Source organism: Octopus sinensis, linkage group LG3, assembly GCF_006345805.1.
Source record: "Octopus sinensis linkage group LG3, ASM634580v1, whole genome shotgun sequence".
In the NCBI taxonomy this organism is placed as follows: domain Eukaryota; kingdom Metazoa; phylum Mollusca; class Cephalopoda; order Octopoda; family Octopodidae; genus Octopus; species Octopus sinensis.
This window is the reverse complement of record NC_042999.1, coordinates 160026718-160049414: the sequence shown is the minus strand read 5'-3', so window position 1 is coordinate 160049414 and position 22697 is coordinate 160026718. Positions and strand designations below refer to the sequence as shown.

The 22697-nt window shown below is 35.3% G+C and overlaps 1 protein-coding gene across 21 annotated transcripts in view; it reads left to right on the top strand.

The window, feature by feature from the left end:
• LOC115209071 (rho guanine nucleotide exchange factor 7) overlaps nucleotides 1-22697 on the top strand; it is a 339379-nt gene that overhangs the window by 40629 nt on the left and 276053 nt on the right. For all 21 annotated transcript variants that reach the window (XR_004998406.1, XR_004998405.1, XM_029777152.2 and 18 more), the window contains exon 2: nucleotides 8762-9222. Coding sequence is in view for 19 of the 21 variants with exons in the window: in XM_029777152.2 (XP_029633012.2) it covers nucleotides 9133-9222 (90 nt within the window). In the remaining 2 variants the exon portion in view is untranslated. The remainder of the gene's footprint in view (nucleotides 1-8761; nucleotides 9223-22697) is intronic.

Below are 22697 nucleotides of genomic sequence, written 5' to 3'. Positions count from 1 at the left end.
TGTATCAATTATTTGTCCTTTCAAGAAAGCCCTTCATGCTGAATGGGAGAAATGGTTTTCAAATGGCAAAAAGGAGTATACAAATAAAGGATATCGCAAAAAATTTTCTTATCAAGACATAGTGAACTTTGTAACCCAAGCTGTTGCCACTTTGAATAAACTGTAAAGCATGCTTTTGAATGTTGTGGAATTGCTCCTCGTGGACGGACTGTAGAACACAGCCTCTTAAACTCACGCTGACAGGATGTTTTGTCTGGCCTTGAGGTAAATGCACCAGATGCACATAATGACAAAATAGAAGAAGATGAGATACAAGTAAATGAAATTTGCTCTGATGTGAATTATGGCCAAGCAACAAATGAAGAAATTCGTGATATTTAACTTGAAACTATTCAGTTATTATTCTACCATAAATGCCCAAGGACATTATTTGTTCATATGAGGCTTCTAGTCATGTTTTCAACAGTTCAATTTTCAATATTTCCTAATAGATCCATTGTTAACTTCAGAATATTTTTTGATATGCTACTTCTTTTAAGGCTGTTTCAGTTTCTTTATGTCTATATATCTGATAACTGAAATGACAGAAGTTCAAATGGAATTGTATGAAATAAATATGGTTTTTGAGAATATCTTTGTTTTTCCTAGGTGAAATATTTTACTTCCATATTACCACCCATGGGCGGTTATGTAAGCCAAAAAATAGTTTTGTAAAATAAAATTTTCTGTTTAACAGCCCTGGGTAGATTTTCAGAAAACCCTGGTATATGTATATACATGACACACACAATGGGCTTCTTTCAGTTTCTGTCTACCAAATCCACTCACAAGGCTTTGGTTGGTCCAAGGTTGTAGTAGAAGACATTTGCCTAAGGTACCATGCAGTGGGACTGAACCTGGAACCATATGGTTGGGAAACAAGCTTCTTAGCACATAACCACACTTGCACCAATGTTTATAATTTAAAACATAGCAGAACACACGGCTATTAATAATATATCCTTGTAAGCAAAATACATATGAGAACGAGAGGTTGATATTTCTGGACTCTACAATCTCAGTGAATGATTCTAGTTATTCTTTTGGCATTAACAAAATAACTCAACATTACAGTAACTAAGCATGCTCAAAGAATTGTTTAGCTATATCATTTACCCCTGGGCCTATATTTGTGCTATTTTGAAAATAATATTGTAATTCCATTGTTTATTGTGACATACTTGTAGAGACTTGTACTTTCAGATAGCTCTGGGAAAATGTTAATTGAAATAAATTATGAAGTAAATTTGTTAAGGAACCCTAAATAAAAAATTAAAAAATGAAGGCAATCAAATATAGAAATTGCCTAAACTGGTTTTGAAATATCAGTCACTTATTATTATCTGTTTATCTTATGTTCCTTTAAAGGTGAACATTGAAATATGTAAGCCTTATATATGCATTAAGGTATTCAAGCAACTGTTGTTATAACATGATTCTGAAAACTAAATATTTTATTTACTATTTCTTTTCCATTAATTTGTTGCACCGTTCCAATATAACCAGTCTGCAATGGTTTTTACCAACTAAAGGACCTTTGAGTTTTTGTTGTAGACAGATAATATACAAGTACCAGCTTGAATTGGCATTTAGTGAAGATAAGCTCCCAGTGAGCAGTCTACAATTTGATTTTTCTAGTTGGGGTTATTTCATTTCTTAGGCTGTGTACCTGTATAGGAAAACAAGTATTTAGTTTAGATATTCATGTAGATAGTTACTAATGCTTCTGTATATTGAAAGACTGAATTATTGAAAATCTAAAAAAAAAAATAGATAATCTGTCTGAAGAATTAGTTAAGGAAAAAGTAAGCTAACATTGAAAGAGTGTACATGCAGTTGAAAGATACAGTTTTATCCAATTATTTATTATCATTGTTTTGTATAAAATAACATTCTACATAAATAGCTGATTAGCCTCGATTGTCTATTTTCTGGTCTTTGCTTGAAGTGTGAGCCACTTATGTTACGGTACTAAGTTGATAGTTACACCCTCATTAATTCATAAATATCATCTACATAATTTCTGAGAACAGATAAAAGTTAAGTTGAAAGAGTGACGTCTAAAATTTAGCCAAAGTTCATAGAAATCTAATAGTAACTCTTTGGAAGCAAAGCCTACTAATGCTATACTGAAATTGGCCTTGTAGTTAGTCTGGAATTTTAAAGACAGACTAAACTGGTATAATTGTCTTTAAAGAATTAAAACAGTGTAGGATTATGGTGACTTTGTAGATCTGTCAATGACATAACAGTTGGATAAAACTTGGTCAACAAGAACTTTTCTATTTTTCACTATGAGAATATATTTTCTGTGTATGCACGTTTATGTCAAGGAAACAGGTGGAGTTTTTCTGAGAGATGATTGCATTCATAGCACCTGGCTTATGGTCAGCTTCCTCAAGCCATGCTCAAAAACTAATATATCTCATACAAGTAGGTTTAGCTTTTTGTACCTCATAAAATGATGAAGATGAAAGTAAAATAGATAAGAAAACATACACACACACACATTATATATATATATATACACACATATATATATATTTAGCACAAATTTCAAAATAGGTAATGTTATTTCTAAATTGCTCTTTTCTTTTTTTTACATCATATATATATATATGCATGTATATATTTTATTTATTACACTATTGTATGACTGAGCGCCGTCGTGTCGATTCGATTCGATTCGTTTCGTCTCTTCTTCTTCTCTAAGCTGGTTTATATATATATATATATATATATATATGCATAAATTACTGATATTATTATTATTATAAAACTGAAATCTGCTAAGTGTTTGTATATTAATAATTATGCTACTAGTATGACCAACAGATGCTGTTTATGTTAGCAGTATGAATGAAGTTAAGAAAATATTCATATTTTGTTAGTGATTATTAGTCCTGTTGGCTGGTGCTGTTCTGGGATTAGTTGGCATAAGATGCCATTGATATAAATCTCAGATCATCATATCTATGTTGAGAAGTAGTAATTGGGGAAATGGAACATTTTCTGGGAGTATGATATGTTTCTGTAAACAGGACATTAAATCTTTTGTTTTGACTTGGAAATTAGATATTTATTGTTTTTAGTCGTTTTTTTTTTCTTCTTTTTCAAACTATATAGGATATCGTATTAGTCATTTGTTTGAATGTAGGCCAAATGACTTGCAGCTTCATGCTTCCAGATGTGGTTTTGGGGACAAATTTTGAGATATTTTTGTATGGGTGCACTGAAGAATAATTTTAACAACAGTTGCAGTTGTATCACAATTCATATTGTGCTGACACTATTAAAACCTGTTTGGTTGACTGGGATGAGTTGTTACCTATGTTCACCATTGCGTATCACTGGTTATGTTGGCCATCATGTTTGGGTGGGTATCTTTATTTGATTTTAGACACTAATTCTTACTTATGGTTTTGCATATTGAATTTCTTACTTACGTACAAGGCCAAATTTTGCTGGGAGGGGTGTCCTTGATAGAATTTGTTCCTGTATATTACTAGTTCTTATTTTATAGACTGTACAAAAATAACAGTTTGTAGCAGCAGGATTTGAATCAAAACAAACTATACAAAATTAAATACTATGAAGATTTCAAACCCTTCACACACACTTTTGCCTTTTTAATATCAATAATGATGTATGTCATTTCTATTTCTGAGTGAAACAATTTTATCCTTGCAAAAGTACCCAGAAAAGGCACGAAAGTCACAGTACAGTATTTTTTATTTCCCTGTAAATCTGACCTATATATGGAAGTGTGTCGATGTTTTAGTTTCATTTTAATTTATTCATTGAAACAATGTTTTGCACCTGCAAATTTGCATCATGAAATAACATGGATTTATGTTAATGCTTTTTATCTGATTAAGTAGATTGTGTCGTTACTGTTTAAGAATATCTGTGCATATGTGAAGTGAGTTCCACTCCTGCTCTGTCACTCTTTTTGTTCTGTACTTTGGTTACTATTAAGCAAGTGTTTAGTCTACTTTGCAAAAAAGTTGGTACTTCTGTTGATAGTGAGCAATTTCTACAAACCATACACACTACACACCCACATAAATAGTGACGGCAATTCTAAGAAGTGACTTAGCCATATGTAGTTCAGATTAGGATTGTCAGAATATAGGATAATCTGAGATACTCTTGAATGTCATACAATACTTCCGTACATTTTTAAAAATCTGAAAATGTGTCTAAAAATTACAATTTAAGAACTGTTATACTGTTATATAACAAAAATGATTTTTTTATATATGAATACAGTTTTGAAGAGAATGTGACCAGTTGATCAAATTGATTGCAAATACATGACAGAGAAATATGAATACAAGTCAACTCTGAGGAGTGTTTAGCTTAAAAGTAAAGAACTAAATACTCATTCCAGCATTCAAACACTTCCGCTGACTCATTATTATAATAACCCATAAACTTAGCACTTTTGTTTGTTCTGTTATAAATTTTCACTTCAAAATCTGTGAAGATTTGTTGTTCAGTTCAGTGTTTCAATCCCCTATATTGTAGTTTTTTGTTGTGACTGTTGACACCTCTCACTTGTAATGTCATCTTTATACATTCTGACATTAAAAGAAAAATAATAAATATGTTTCACATATACAAGGCTCAACTATAGTTAACGATGGATGTTGTAGAGAATTAGCAGATACCAAGCGTGCCCAAAGATTAAGTTTTTCATTTGCATGACTCAACTGTGCTAAATGCTAATTCTAGTCAGGGTCCATAGATCTGAAAAATTATTGAAGTAGCAACAACAAAGTGAGATCCACTCAGTTGATTTTATATGTCTTTTGCATTTAACAAAAGTTTTGTGTTTACCAAAACAAATTATTATGTCATTATCGTTTGATCAGTAGATGTATGTTTTCAGTAAATCAAATCAGTGACTGGGCTTCGATACTAATTGGTGTCGTGTCACAAATATTCCCATTTCGCCTGTTCTAAAACTGTTTTGATTACATTTTAGCAAGTTTGTTGATAATTAAGTAACAGGCTGTTGTTGTTTAGCTCCCAAGTCAGCGCTGATTAGACTCTGACCAAAGCTTTCCATACATGACCATCCTGCCTTATTTTCAGACAAAGTATGCAGGACTACTATATACAAGGTATTCGAGGAGAATATGGTTCCTAAAAATAGCAGCTAAATTCCCCTCAAATGTAGAAGTCACCCCAGCTTATTGAATAACAGGTTTGGCCTTAGGTCAGCTTTGATTGAGCAGACATAATGAGAGTTCAAGTTGTGACCATTATGTCTATATATGTAAGGCAAACATCGTTTGACATGTTCTTTATTTTTAGGGGTAGATTTGGTTGCTATCTGTTGCATATTGAGTAACCACTGAGTGGGGTCTCTTGGTGTTGTGGTTTGGTAGCCAGATCTTAGTGAACTGAATTTGCTCAAAGGTTTCAGTTCCCTTTTATTCTAATGTTCTTGAAAAACGGCCAAAAATTGTTTCTTGTTCCATCTCCTTGGAGTTAAAGTAAAATAGATACCTTACATTTTCTTTGGATTTACAGTACTGAGTGCAATCATCTCCTCTCTATATAAAAATCAGTTCTGCTTCGCAATATCTCATTGCTGAATTAAGTACCAGTGATATATATAAGATTATTATAAAATCAAAATCTGCAAAGTGTTTTTATATTAATAATTATGCCACTAGTATGTGAAATGGTTGGAATTTCAATCAATATCCACCCATTTCACATATGCAGGTCTGGTGGTTAACCAAAGGAAATCATTCTTTGGTACTTACATTTTCATTGACTTCTGTGTAATGGAATATTCTGCTATAATTTCTTTCAAAGCTTTTCTTTATAATTGACTAGCAGTATTGCCCGGCGTTGCTTGGGTTTGTAAAGGAAATAACTATATAAGCATTTTTAGAGATGTAAAGTATAATAGCCATCTCAATACGGCTAACCACAACGGGGGGTAGGTGGGTGTTACTGTAGCTTTTTACGTTCTGAGATTAAACAATAAATTTTTAGAGAGTTACTTCCCTTATATAATAGCAAAAAAAATGCATTAAAAAATGGGAAAAAATGATGGTAAATTTTTTTAAAAAATCGTAGACTCATGCTAATACCCAGAAGGGCTCGATATGAATCACTACTATAAGATACCCGCTTTCGGTTACACTGCACCGCAAAATGTAGGAGTAGTTAGGAATCTAAATCGTAGGAGACAGACACACAACTTCACTTTTATATATAAAGATTATGCTACTAGTATGTGAAATGGTTGGAATTTCAATCAATATCCACCCATTTCACATATGCAGGTCTGGTGGTTAACCAAAGGAAATCATTCTTTGGTACTTGCATTTTCATTGACTACTGTGTAATGGAATATTCTGCTATAATTTCTTTCAAAGCTTTTCTTTATAATTGATATTGTTAGATTTATCAAAATTTATAACACTGTAATTGTAGAAAGGTGACATTCTCAGTTCTACATAAATCAAACTGACAAGAGGGCCTCAGTTGTCACACGACCTGCTGGAAAAAGCAGCCAGACTTTCTACTCACACCATACTGTTTTAAATAAGGGAAAGAGACTGGGAAATATATCCCTGCATATCCATAAAAGAGATGGAATGCCTTTAGTTTTGTCTGCTTGATCAGGGTAGGCCTGAGTGAGGCTAAGTAGCAGTCTGTGTAAATGTCTGGTCATTTAAAAACTTTGTTCAATAGTCAATGGAGTTCAAAGTGTAGATGATATTATTTTGCACATTGTTTACCAGTGAAGCTTGATATAGTTTTAAAAATTTGATAAAATGAAATAGCCCTGGAGAAGAAAGTATATTCTGAAATATAATGTGTGTTAATGTATAAGTTCCGTCAAATTTTTTTTTAATATGAGCAGTCCAGGATGATAGCAAATCTTAGAGGTTTGATGTGACAGAATTAAAAAGAATTAGAGGCAAAGAAATTTTTGATTGTTAATATTTTCTAGAAATAAAACTTTAAAAATTATCCATTAATATTTGCTGAGTTGTATATCTTTTGTCTCATTGCAAAGAATAATCTAAATATTCATTCATCTTCTCTTTTAGTTCTAAAAGTTCTCAGACGTGTACCATACTAGCAATGTTCCATTTGTGATCCCGTTTTCTTTTTTCTCCTGCAAAACATATATATATATATATATATATATATATATATATATATACCTTATTCAATATGCAATTCCCTGATATGGTGTGGATTGAGTGAGGTGAGGCCTTTTCTGACCGGTCGAGCCAACAAGTAGCGATTCTCTCTGGTTGTGCTGTAGTACTCACTTAGGAAGTGAACTGGCAGAGTGTCGAGCAAAATATCCAGCAGTATTTAATTAGGTTCTTAATTCAAATTCTACCGAAATCAAATGTGCCCTTCACTCCTTCTAGTGTCACTGAAATAAACTACCAGTCAAGTACTGGAGTCGATTCCTATAGCGCATTCTAAATGCGACGCCGAGACACGATAAAATAAGAATGGTTTTCTAAATGTTCATGCTACCAGCGATGCAAATTAAAATTACGCGCCAGTTGAAAAGAGTAAAACTTTCACAAATACAAATGCTTAATAAACATATAAGAAATATAAATCATAATTCCGTTTGTATACTATTCAACGATGTTGACAGTAAAATATCAATAAAAACAGTCCGTTACTCACCTTGTGTCAATTATATATTTTTTTCTTTGTCGACGCACCACTTATTCCATTAATCCACTTTTTGGACTGTTTAATCGTAACATTGAAAAAAAAAAACTAAATTAACCTCTTTTTTTTAAAAATTAGAACTTTAGGGTATTGACTCTCATTCTTTTTCGACTTTGATTTATCGTTCTCTTCGCGATATCCACTAATTATTGCGATCGTGTTGTATAAATTTGTCCTTTGTTTTTGTTTTAACTTTTAAAGATTTTGTTAATTGAAAATTTCTAGCAGGTGTGCGTGTGTGTGTGTGTGTGTATGCGAGCGTGCTTGCTCGAATAACAGCCATGCCTTTAACGGGAGGCAGCGCCAATGGTAGCAGCATCTCTCATGCGACTGTTGCTACTATCGGTTGCCACCAACAGGTACCACTCCATCCTCAGTGTGACGTTGGGGGAGGAGCCTGGACGGTTTTGTTTTTTTTTTGCGTCTACTGCTCCTGCTGCTGCTGTCTTCTAGTTGTAATGAGAACTTCTCTTGTCGCTACATGTGTCTAGAGACTTTTTTTTTTTTAGGTCTCACTGCTGCAGTATGTCTATTATACACAGAGAGGCTTAGACGATACGGATGGCTTTTCAAGCCTGCTTTCTTTTACTATCTTGTTTACTAAGTCTGATTAAGCCATCAGTTTTACTCTTCTTCCCTCCGCCATCTTCTAAATATCCTTGCATCTCTTTTCATATTAATTTCGGTTCATCATTGTTAATATCGAACATATCAGGACTGCAAAAATGAATAACTCTCGGCATGAGCAACACGACGAGGAATATTCAGGGAAACAAAAACAATAGTTACCTCTGCTGTAGCAAAATATTCGATTTCATATGAGAACGTCTTTCATTACAGTTAGTAATTCCAGTGTATGTGTGAATTAGCAGGTTCGTCTGTGATATCAAATAACCCTAGTTAAGGATGGGAACCTCCAATTTTGCTAAAGATTATGAAGACATTGTCAATGAAATCAAAGACTTTATCGCTTCTCTCAATATTTCAGATGAAGAGGACCAGTCCTGTACAAACCCTTGCTTCATTGGCAACAACAATAGCCAACACCAACTTCAATCAAGTTCATTATCGTCATCTTCATCGTTATCTTCGTCATCCTCGACCAACAGTCTGTTTACAACAACCAGTATTCCAACATTATCATCATCTACAGTCAACTTTGTCACTGCCAACACTTTGTACAACACGACCCTCAAAGCCGGTTTGGTTGGCCCTTCTTCTGCTACTTCAACAACTACCGATACATCTCAGACTCCGAACACACCTGACGGAACTAATATCAAGACAAGCAACAATTTCATCCAAACTTCAAAAGAACCCAAACCCCCAAGTGTCAACCATACTTTTACCAACGGAAGAATGGCTGACCATGTGGGGATTAACACTGGGACTTCGAATCCCAAACGAGTCAAAGCTATGCACAATTTCAAAGGCTCCAACAATGATGAAGTAAGTTTACCTTATAATTTATGTTGATTATTGCATGCTATTACTGTCGATTTGCATTACCTGAAAATTTCGTCTGCATACATTGTATATATTTCTATAACATTCAAATTCTGTGAGTGTATGTCTATTGGAGAGCTGTCTGTATTTTGAGGTACAGGTGCTTATTTAAACTTTTAAAATGGTCGTGATAGTAAAGTTGGTCTTTTTATATCTGTGTTGTGTTTGTATTCCATCAAGCTATGTTGCAGATAACATCTCAATAAAATGGTTTAGAATTAAGAGAATGACGTACTTTACAAATACAAGCAAATAAATTCTATAATGTTTTGTGTAGATAAGTATAAACTGTTATTTTGTGTCATGTGAAGAGATTCTTACAGGATCCTTTTGGATTGAAATGTAACAGTAACTTGGTGGATATAGTGTTGCAAATAAACATTTAGTGGTATTCTGTTTCTAGTTTTTATAAGTGGGTTTCATATTCATAAAGCCACACACAGCTGCAAATGCACACTGGTATATGTATATGATTATCCCTTTGTATAACTTTATGCATACATCCTTATAGTTGTCACATTTAACAAGTACCAGAAATTTTCATTTTACTATGTTTCTCTTTTTTTTTTTCTAATATTTCGAAAAATTTAAGAAAATTACATTATGATACAATGTGTGTGTGTTACACATTAATTTAAATCAAAATTAAATTTTGATATATATATATATATAGGCGCAGGAGTGGCTGTGTGGTAAGTAGCTTGCTTACCAGCCACATGGTTCTGGGTTCAGTCCCACTGCATGGCACCTGGGCAAGTGTCTTCTATTATAACCTCAGGCCGACCAAACTCTTGTGAGTGGAAGCCCCCCCTCCAACGTCGCTTAACAACCTATGCTAATGTGTTTACGTCCACGTAAATTAGTGGTTCGCCAAAAGAACTGATAGAATATGGACTAGGCTTACAAAGAATACGTCCTGGGGTCGATTTGCTCGACTAGAGGCAGTGGAGCAAATAAAAGAATATAAAGATACATAAGTTCATTCTGTTTCCTCTGACTGTTTTTCCATTTGTTATTCCAGTCATGAAATAAATGGTTGTTGGTTTTCATCTATTTTAGTATAGAACACTTTTTCAAGGCTATTTATTATTTCGTTATTCCTTTTTCTTCTCTATATCAAAGGCGAAATTTATTTCTTCATCACCTGTTATAATTTCTACTAAGATATCAATTAACAAATGCCAATTTAATGAGACTAAATTAAAGTGATATCCTTCCAGAAAATGAACAGAAGATTTAATTAGTAATGCAGTCACATGTTATCTCATTCATTAAAATGTTTGCTTTTTATATATTTGAAAAAAAATTTATATTAAAACTTTTAATGGCCTGGTCCATAAGTACCTTGTATCAATACCAATTTATAACTTTTTTTCATGGTAAAAAATTTGATTTTTCAATTTAAAGGAGAAACAGTGAATATCAAGGAAACAGCATACTCTTTATATATAACAACAATTATTTGTTCTTGTTCGACAATATTGTTAGATGAGAATATTTTGTTTCCTTCCTCGTTGGCTGTTTTTCCTAGTTCAGTCTCACCCATATGTTACAAATCATCTGTACACACTAGCTTTTATAATCTTAATTCTCATCACTTCCTGTCGGCTAACCTCATAGCTAGGGTTCTCTGACATGCATCTATTCCCTGTAGTTTGCTCTTCAAATGGTCTCCACTTCATATGTCTGATGTCGTTATTTCATCCTCTAATCTATGGTTTTGCAGTATCTGATAAGCATTTTCAGATGTTCTGTACGAAGGTTCAGCTTCATTAAAATATTTTGCACTTGCAGAAGGACTAATATCAAATTTGTCTCCCAAGTGATTGATATCTTTGTAAATCAAAATAATTTTCACTGAAGTTGCTTAAATATTTTCCCTGTTGTAAGCTGATACTGTTCCCAGTTTCATTGCCTTATAGTACGATTAAGTAATCCATAGAGAACTGGCAGATTAGAGATGGCAGAGATAAAATTTTGATTTGAAAGAAGTCGTTAACTTCTTGTATCTGCAGGATATATATTTAATTTTGTTTTTGTTCATTAGAGCTGATCTTGAGAATGATAAAAAAAAATTGGGATGTTAATATTACTGCTATATATAGATTATATACACAATCAACCACATGGTTCCGGGTTCAGTCCCACTGCGTGGCATCTTGGGCAAGTGTCTTCTGCTATAGCCCCGGGCCGACCAATGCCTTGTGAGTGGATTTGGTAGACGGAAACTGAAAGAAGCCTGTCGTATATATGTATATATAAGTGTATGTGTATGTCCCCCTAGCATTGCTTGACAACCGATGCTGGTGTGTTTACGTCCCTGTCACTTAGCAGTTCGGCAAAAGAGACCAATAGAATAAGTACTGGGCTTACAAAGAATAAGTCCCGGGGTTGATTTGCTCGACTAAAGGTCGTGCTCCAGCATGGCCGCAGTCAAATGACTGAAACAAGTAAAAGAGTAAAAGAGTAATCAAAAATTTTCATGAGACCCAGACATACTCCATTTTGATTCTAATACCCCTTTTATTTCCGATTTTTAATTGCCTATATCAAGGGCATGCAATGTAGAATAAATATTTTTTTTTCTAATCTTAATGATCTTTTACATAACTTTTGGCATGAAAATTGTATGTTAGTTTTACTAATTAATATTTAGAAAGTAAGTCTTATTGTTTTGTAAACTGTAAATTGGATATTACATATTGGAAGCACTCCGTCGGTTACGACGATGAGGGTTCCGGTTGATCCAAATCAACGGAACAGCCTGCTCGTGAAATTAACGTGTAAGTGGCTGAGCATTCCACAGACACGTGTACCCTTAACGTAGTTCTCGGGGATATTCAGCGTGACACAGAGAGTGACAAGGCTGGCCCTTTGAAATACAGGTACAACAGAAACAGAAAGTAAGAGTGAGAGAAAGTTGTGGTGAAAGAGTACAGCAGGGATCACCACCACCCCCTGCCGGAGCCTCGTGGAGCTTTTTTTTAGGTGTTTTCGCTCAATAAACACTCACAACGCCCGGTCTGGGAATCGAAACCGCGTTCCTATGACCGCGAGTCCACTGCCCTAACCACTGGGCCATTGCGCCTCCATTACATATTGAACGAACATGTGAAAGAAGCTAACTAACTGCAAGGTACTTGAGATGTAATTCAAAGAAATCTTGGTCTCCTCTTAAGATGAGATCTGCCTGATACCACCTCTGGTTCTGTGATGAAAACTTCAAGTTTTAAAACGATCATAATTAAAATCTTCCATCAAAATTTCCTGTTAATTTATGTTCCAAACACAAACTTAAAAATGACAGTTCTTCTGAATTCTTCATTGGTTTAACCCTTTTGTTACTAACCCGGCCAAAACCGGCTCTGGCTCTGTAGTATAAATGTCTTCTTTTCATAAGTTTTGAATTAAGATATTCCACCAAGCCTTAGTCACAATTTATGTTCCTAACACTTGCTTAATGATAACTAATTCATTTTACAAAATTCTATGTTATATTTTAAATTAATTGAAAGAAACACAGAGCATCTCAAAATAAATACAGTAATGAAAGGGTTAAGAATTAACTGAAGAAAAGGCAGTGTTATTTTAGCAGAAATATGGTACCAAAAATCCATGCTCATAGATCCATGTAGGAATGTTGTACTGCACGTCAACATGAGAAAATAGCTGCTAAAAAAGATTATGAGTATGATGGTTCATTTTTCATGAGCTCAGATGATGATCCAATCATCTGTTATACAGTTTTGGGAGCATTTAATTTGACAAAACATTCAAGTTCTTCAGTATTAACCTGAAAGTATCTACCGACTTTTAAGTACTCTTTGGCTCCTAGTGAATTAGTAATGTTGGTGCTCTGCTTTGTTGAATGTTATAGTAACAATTAGACTTGACACTGTGCTGGTCAGACAATAGATTTCTTGGAGTGATGGCAATCTTATTATACTATTTCATCTGCTGGTATTGCTGATTATTAGCCAGCACTTTCATATAATTGTTTTACACTTTGTTTATTTTCTTTATTGTTTATTTTATTTTTTTATTAATTAGACTCGTTAGTTACAATCAGTGTAACATTTCTGGAAAGGTTTAATAGTATGTTTCCAACCTTGATCTACAGAGCAGCTAATGGCTAATTGAGTGAAGTTCTCATTGAAATGAAATTCTCATTTACATATTAGTAAATTGATTCATTGGCAAAATTGAAAGTTCGTTTGAAAGATGTAAATCCAGCTGATTATCATTTTCTGCTTATTAATGTTTGCAGATCCGTGTCTTTTATGGTATTGAAATTTCGTTAATATTAAGAAGAATTAATCTCTAAATAGACCTTTGTAGAAAGTTTTGGTTTTACTGTTGAATTGTGTTAACTGAATAAAATAACTCATTTTTGTGATTCTCTCTTTACTCTTCTACTCTTTTACTTGTTTCAGTCATTTGACTGCGGCCATGCTGGAGCACCGCCTTTAGTCGAGCAAATCGACCCCGGACTTATTCTTTGTAAGCCCAGTACTTTTTCTATCGGTCTCTTTTTGCCGAACCGCTAAGTGACGGGGATGTAAACACACCAGCATCGGTTGTCAAGCAATGCTAGGGGGACAAACACAGATACACACACACACATATACATATATACGACAGGCTTCTTTCAGTTTCCGTCTACCAAATCCACTCACAAGGCATTGGTCGGCCTGGGGCTATAGCAGAAGACACTTGCCCAAGATGCCACGCAGTGGGACTGAACCCAGAACCATGTGGTTGGTTAGCAAGCTACTTACCACACAGCCACTCCTATAAATAATATGTAACTGTGTCTCAAGATCTTCAGTCAAATGTAATGTGAATGCTATTTGTTTGTAATTTTCATTTATTCAAACTCCTGATTTGTTCATTTATATATTAATATAGGTTTAGTCAAATTATTAGTCATGAATATACCATTCTTTTTGTACTATTAGAACTTAGAATATCTGAAGGAAATCGTATATTATTTTTCAATTAAATTCATTAGAAAGACTGAAATAAATAATTCAACAAGAAAAGAAATTTTTGATTTAATTTGTGTCAAAATAATGATTACTTAAATATACAGAGTAGCTAGCAAGAGTAATTTAATTCATCAGCTGATTATTTAATTTTAATGTGAACACAATAGGTGTATCACATTACCTTAGTGACTAAATATAAAATTGTTCAGAGATAGGCACCTGCATTTAAATATTAGATTTTAAAGTAGTTACTAGGACTCTGATGTCCAAAGATTGTGAGCTGTTAAGATTGCTGGTTTTCTGCCTATGCTGATAGCCCAAGTCATTAGTTGTAATAATTATCTATGACATGCTAGAAATAGCAGCCAAATCTTCATCACACTTAGGACGGCCAAGTTTGGTGTGTTTTACAATAAGTTTGTTTGATCAGTGTTGATCTGGACTAAGACAATATTACTGTAAAATGGCAAGCTGGCAGAAACGTTAGCACGCCGGGCGAAATGCATAGCCGTATTTCGTCTGTCGTTACGTTCCGAGTTCAAATTCCGCCGAGGTCGACTTTGCCTTTCATCCTCTCGGGGGTCGATAAATTAAGTACCAGTTATGCACTGGGGTCGATATAATCGACTTAATCCCCTTGTCTGTCCTTGTTTGTCCCCTCTGTGTTTAGCCCCTTGTGGGTAGTAAAGTAATAAATATTACTGTAAAGTTTTCTGGTGTGTTTACTAGAAATTATGTGATATCTTTATAAAGTACATATTAAATCTTGTGGCACTGTATTAACCGACAAATGAACTTAAATGAAGTGGTTATTTGTGAAACTGTATGTATGTATGTATGTATGTATGTATGTAGTGAAACTCATATTTGCCAAGTCTGAAGAAAGTGGCAGTGTCCATGAACTTTGCAGACCCTCCAAGACTGGTAAGCTTGATGCCATTTATGTTCTGTTTAAACTTAAGCAAGTAATATTTGCAGGAAACATGAGCAGAAAGGAAATTTCAGAAAGGTGATGTTCTGAGAAGGTAAGAGTAGGTATAGTGGCTAGTGTGAAGCCTGGAGGGTTTTGGATACAGTAAGTCTGACAAGAAGTGGATCCAAGGAATAGGAGCTCTAGTAGTAGTAATAGAAAAGGCAGAAGGAGGAGGCAATATTCTTGTGAGTGAGTGAGCAAAGCATGTTTGTGAATGATTTAATGCCACTCATTCAAGCGACCCTTCTCTGAATCATCATCAACATCATCGTTTAATATTCGTTTTCCGCGCTAGCACGGTTGGACGGTTCAACCGGGGTCTGGGAAGCCAGGGGCTGCACCAGACTCCAGTCTGATCTGGCAGTGTTTCTACAGCTGGATGCTCTTCCTAACGCCAACCACTCCGCGAGTGTAGTGGGTGCTTTTTACGTGCCACCGTGAATGTAATTTAGAATAGAATTTCCATGTGTATTCCTGCAGCACTGTCCAAGAAGTTGGAGCGGTACTCTATTGTGGGTTTTATCTGAGTTTTGTTGAATGTCAGCTGTTGTTGTGGGTCTGAAGAGAAGGGCCAGTCTTTGGGATGCTGTGCAATCTATTTAAGGCTGTGTTTTTGCCAGGAGAGATCTTTGTTGAAAATGAGTGATATTTTGATTGACCATGGGTGTTGGAGCTGAGTGCCATTTCTGTTTAAGGTGTATTTTCTTGGTATGAGTTGTGCTTGAGTTTATTTACTTTTCAAAAGTAAGTAAATATAAGTAACAAAGTTCAAATTGTAGAGAAAATCATCCTGTGTTTCTGGAGTATTAAGATAAAAAAAAAACATGCCTTGTCCCCATTGGTTCTCTCTTTTATCTCTCTTTTACTTGTTTCAGTCATTTGACTGCGGCCATGCTGGAGCACCGCCTTTAATCGAGCAACTCGACCCCGGGACTTAATCTTTTGTAAGCCCAGTACTTATTCTATCGGTCTCTTTTGCCGAACCGCTAAGTAACGGGGACATAAACACACCAGCATCGGTTGTCAAGCAATGCTAGGGGGACAAACACACTCACACAAACACACACACGCATATATATATATACATATATACAACGGGCTTCTTTCAGTTTCCATCTACCAAATCCACTCACAAGGCTTTGGTCGGCCTGAGGCTATAGTAGAAGACACTTGCCCAAGGTGCCACGCAGTGGGACTGAACCCGGAACCATGTGGTTGGTAAACAGGCTACTTACCACACAGCCACTCCTGCGCCTGGTTTATAGATTGTTTATAGATTTTACAAAGAAGTGTGTGATGTACAGATATTGACTTAATAGATGGTTCCTTACCCAGAACAATTATTTTTGTAATATTTTGCTAAACTCTAGATTAGCTGAAGCAAGCCACAATAAAAGAAATATGATTATCATTGCTGCTTTACAGTGACTTCTCAGTAATTTTGAAAGAAATTTATCTAGGTTTAAACTTTTTTTATTTGAATATTTCCATAGATTTAGGCAAAAAAAAAAAAAAAAAAAAATTACAATTATTTTACTTTGAAACCATGGCATTTCTGTTAATTTTTATTTTGTCTTTTTGCTTTGTATTTTTAAACATTTCATCATGATTTCAAAACATTTCATTCAGACATGAATTGGATGGTTTTACAGTTAACTCTACTGTCATTAGTGTCACTGGACATAAATTCAAAATCTGTCTGTCTGTTTGTCAGTCCATCCGTCCCTCCCTCTCTCTCTCTCACATACCCCATATATACAGTTTTCTCTATTTCGTAGAGTGACTGTATTTGATAATGGTGTTGATGCATTCTGAGGTGTTGAATGTGTTTTGCTGTTGAGTGGCCATATATATATATATATTATATATATATATATATATATATATATATATATATATATATATATATATAGTTAATCCAAACAAGAAAACAAAAAGACAACAACGCTAGGACGTGGAACAAATAAAGTATTATTGGACGCTCAGGAAAGAAGGGAAGAAGGAGGGTTTGACGTTTCGAGCGGAGCTCTTCGTTGGAAACATAGGAGAAGGAAAGATCCCGAGAAGGGAAGACAGAGAGAAAAAAAAATCGCTAGTGATACAGGCGAGGTCACATACTAAAAATATATATATATATATACTTTTTCTGAAATAAATCCTCAAATTGTATAGTATGTTATAGTATGTTCTCAAATGTATTAGCTTCTATAGTGTTGCTGAATATATTTATATATCTGAACATGAAATCAAGTTGTTTATTTACTAAATAAACTGACCTCTGATCTGATTTGCATTTACTTCAGACTGTAGTATAAAAAAGAAATTATTCTGAGTCACATATCTGTGTCTTAGTAGTGGTGATTATTCTGAATTTAACTTGCAATCTAACTAGTGTAGTTTTATGAAGGGAAGCTACTGTTGTCAGTAGGAGGTAAGTGGTGGGTAGATAGAGAGGGGTTACCCAGTGGTTGGACTGGAAACTGGCAAAGATAAAGCAAAGATTTGATAAAACCTAAAGGGAATAGAGCTTTTGTTTGTTTATGTTGTTGCAGAAAGTATGTCAGTTTTTTTTTCTTAATTTACTGTAGAATTGATGAAAATTGTCAAATTTTCAGTCAAGTTCGGCAAAATTCTAAACAAATTTATGTCAACAAGATTTAAAACATACTGACATCATTTTAGGATTTGGAGAATCTGATGAAGTTTCCATTTAATATTTTAAAAACAATCTGTTTTAGTTAAATTATGTAGTGGTGGTAATATTGATCAAGTTTTTTTCAAGACTAGTATTTGTCTTGAAATTAATATTTGTGTAAGACATGAACTTAAGTTGTAAAAACTATCTTAGTGAGTCTTAGCAAGCCTTCCAAGCATTTCACGGAATATATGTCATGTGCATTCTTATTGCTAATCACTCCTGTGCATCTGCCACATAAGAAGTTGGCTTTCTCAGCCAACCAGTATGTGGCCCTTAGCAGTGGAGGTGAGTATACTGAAATCATAGTATCCAGGGTAAGAATGGGGTGAAAAAGACCAAGGAGCTACCACTTCAGGTGGCAACAAAAGGCTTTCCTTTCAGAGTGAAGGGCATATTGCATGTTACTTGAATACAAAGTGTAATGCATGGTAACAATGTGGGTTTAGGATCCAAATTTGTGATAACTGGAAAAAAAAATTGAAGCAAGCATGCTCTACTGGATGCTTAATGTTAGTGTGCATGAACGACAGAGCATGAATATGCTGAGAGAAAAACTGAATATAAGAGGTATCAGTCGCAGTGTGTAGGGGCAAAGATTTGTGCTAGTTTCGACATATGGTGCCTCTCATGGACATCGTTGGTATAAAGAAGTACCAAACACTGGAAGTGGGTAGAATCTATGAAAGAGGGAGACCAAATAAGATGTGGGGTAAAGAGGTGAAATCTTTCAAGAGGCTGACTGTCACAGAAGAGATGACAAAGACCTATCCACTGATGCAAGTGTGGTAAACCAGCCAAGATCATTGCAGTAGTGATGGAGGTTGGAATCTATGATATACTGTTGAGTTTTTGCCCCTATTAAGTCTTATTCACTATCCTCTTGTCTATCACACTCTATGTTGACGAAGATGCAGCACTCGTTTCATATATGACATTGGAAAATGAAGAGAGGACTAATTAAAAATATAAAAAAAAAATTATATTCTCTGATTGGAAAATAGATTGATGTATTTAGTTCCCTGTACCTTTTATTAGGAAGAATAGCATGTGAAAATCTTGAGTCTTATATTTCTGTTATTTGAATGGGTGAGCTTTCAGAATCATTAAGGTGCCAGAAAAATTGCAAAATGCATTTCAGTATTTCTTCCATTTCTCTATGTTCTGAGATCAAATCCCTCCAAATTCAAATTTACTTTTCATCCTTTTGGAATCAATAACACAAAGTACTTGTCTGGTACTGGGGTTAATGGTATCAGCTCAACCTTCCCCTCAAAATTGCCAACCCTGTGCCATGATCAGAAACAATACTCTTTTACTTGTTTCAGTCATTTGACTGCGGCCATGCTGGAGCACCGCCTTTAGTTGAGCAGCTCGACCCCGGGACTTATTCTGTGTAAGCCCAGTACTCATTCTATCAGTCACTTTTTGCCGAACCGCTAAGTGACTGGGACATAAACACACCAGCATTGGTTGTCAAGCAATGCTAGGGGGACAAACACAGACACACACACACACACATACATATATATATATACACATATATATGACGGGCTTCTTTCAGTTTCCGTCTACCAAATCCACTCACAAGGCTTTGGTCGGCCTGAGGCTATAGTAGAAGACACTTGCCCAAGGTGCCACGCAGTGGGATTGAACCTGGAACCATGTGGTTGGTTAGCAAGTTACTTACCACACGAAGGCGGCGAGCTGGCAGAATCGTTAGTCTCGAAGTGTTTATTTAGCAAATTCGAACCCTGCAACTCTTCATTTGAAGCCACTCAATTTTCTATTTTCTTTTACTTTTGTAACTTTTTTTTTTCTTCGTGTTACTGAAGAATATATATATTAAAGACCGTCGCCTTTGTTTCTTTAATTAACTCTGCTGCTATCAACACCTGATTATGGTAATATTTATGTTGGCGGCGAGCTGGCAGAACCATTATCACACCGGTCGAAATGCTTAGTGGTATTTCGTATGCCGTTACGTTCTGAGTTCAAATTCCGCCGAGGTCGACTTTGCCTTTCATCCTTTCGGGGTCGATAAATTAAGTACCAGTTACGCACTGGGGTCGATATAATCGGCTTAATCCCTTTGTCTGTCTTTGTTTGCCCTCTCTGTGTTTAGCCCCTTCTGGGTAGTAAAGAAACAAGTTACTTACCACACAGCCACAAGGTTAATGCTTTAGAATGGCCATTCAACGTTTTTCTCCCGATATTACTTTGCATATTAGCTGTTGTTACTTGCTGTCATAAGTGTTTTTTTGGCAAATGAATTATGTATACGTTTGATTCCAGAATCCAACATGATGTTTACCCCCTCTCTTTATGTACTGTCCTGTCATCACATCACTTGTTCAGTGTACCAGAAGACACTGTCATGTTGTTTGCATGTGTTCCCTGTTGAAATATGACACTGGGTTAGAGATTGTCCTAACTGAAATGACTAGTTTTATTCAACTTCTTAAGAATGGAAATACTGAAAACAAGTATTTGTACAACTCAGTTTATGAAAGTATTTATTATATGGAGAGTCAGTTATTTGGAACTTGTGATTAAACTTAAATTCCAACCATAACTCTTAGTAATGTATTTGTTTCCTTATAATGATTTCCTTTATAACCAGGGCATTCTCTATTTGAGATGTTTGTTATGAAAGTAATATAATATCTTGAATTGATATAAGGGGATGAGATATAGATGTATCATTATCCTTGGCTAAATTGTAATACAAGCAGTAAATAATGATTAATAAGTTAGAGAACAACTGTAATAATAACTCTGAGGAATAATTATGGAAAATAATTTTGAAGTTTGAATTTGATTGGCTCTAGCATTTCCTACTCTTTTACTTGTTTCAGTCATTTGACTGCGGCCATGCTGGAGCACCGCCTTTAGTCGAGCAAATCGACCCCGGGACTTATTCTTTGTAAGCCCAGTACTTATTCTATCGGTCTCTTTTGCCGAACCGCTAAGTGACAGGGACGTAAACACACCAGCATCGGTTGTCAAGCAATGCTAGGGGGACAAACACAGACACATACACTTATACATATATACGACAGGCTTCTTTCAGTTTCCGTCTACCAAATCCACTCACAAGGCATTGGTCGGCCCGGGGCCATAGCAGAAGACACTTGCCCAAGATGCCACGCAGTGGGACTGAACCTGGAACCATGTGGTTGGTTAGCAAGCTACTTACCACACAGCCACTCCTGCACCTATTTTATTATTTCTTTTTTTTACTGAAAATAACTAATGTAGCAGGTGTGGCTGTGTTTAATTGACTTATTCTGTCTGTTCTTCATACACTTAGCCTGAGTACCTGTACCTTGTAATTCATTTGATATTTCTATCTTGTCTGCTTTGGATGAATATATTATTGGTATATGTAGGCTCTTCTACATTCAGTTAAAGAAATTCATTGATGGCACATAAAAAGCACCATCCGATCGTGGCTATTGCCAGCCTCGCCTGGCCCCCGTGCCGTTGGCACGTAAAAAGCACCATCCGTCCGTGGCCGTTTGCCAGCTCCGTCTGGCACCTGTGCGGGTGACACGTAAAAAGCACCCACTACACTCACGGAGTGGTTGGTGTTAGGAAGGGCATCCAGCCGTAGAAACACAGCCAGATCAGACTGGGCCTGATGCAGCCTTCTGGCTTCCCAGACCCCAGTTGAACCGTCCAACCCATGCTAGCATGGAAAGCAAACGCTAAATGATGATGATGATGATATATATGAGAGAGAGAGCAAAGTAATGAATGATAATATTATTAAAGAAGTAGATCTACTAGAATATAAAGGTATTAGTAAGGGGTGGAGTTATAGCTGCCAGAGATTTTCTTGTTAGGATATTTTTATGATTTGGCTTTCAAATGAAACAATTATATTTTTCCTTCTCCTGTCTTGATAAAGGACACATTGGATAATGTAGTTTAGGTTACAGTATTCTCGAAATAAAGACAGAGTAGTCCTAGTTTGATTGGTTTTGATCAGAAGTCTGTTTGATCATGGTTGACATGAGGTAAACAGCTAGTTTCTGCATGTATTTTTCTTTCTTTTCTATGGGTTTAATCTGTTGGCAGGGACTGTACCTATGGCCACCACAAGCCTTTGGAGACTAGTGTTGTGAACAATAATAAAAAATTCTCAATATTACTATTTTCCTTTGATATTGTGGAATTGGCTGGTTTGTGATATAATTGTGTTATGCATTTCAAACTGTGTGATCATAACTGTAAGGCCCAATGCTTATGTTTCATTTAGTTCATCTTCAGTGTATAGCATATATCCTTAACACCAAACTGTAGTATTTTCCCAGCAAATATGCATCAATTTTTCACATTACATGTTTATTCTAGAGCAGTTGTTTTTCCTATCTACATCTGTTAATGCCTTTGTTATTCCATTTGTTCCTTAATTCACTTACACTGAACTATTTCTTGTAAGATATCACACATCCAGCTAACTTTATTCTCCTCTTACTATATATCTTCTTCATCTACTGCTCATTATATTGCTATATGGCATTACATTTCTACATATCATCATAGTTAGCTTCTCATTTTGCAAGGAAAATCTTTTGTTGCCAAGGGAGGTAGTAGTAGTTCTTATTCCACCTCCCTGAAACCTTAGCCAATGTACTATCACCGACTTCCTACATCACTGTGTGTTTAGTCAAAACTGTTTAGTATTTTTTTTCTTATGTCATTGAAAACTATACCTTTCTTCAACTCGGTAGGCCACTGTCTTAGGTGTTTAGCT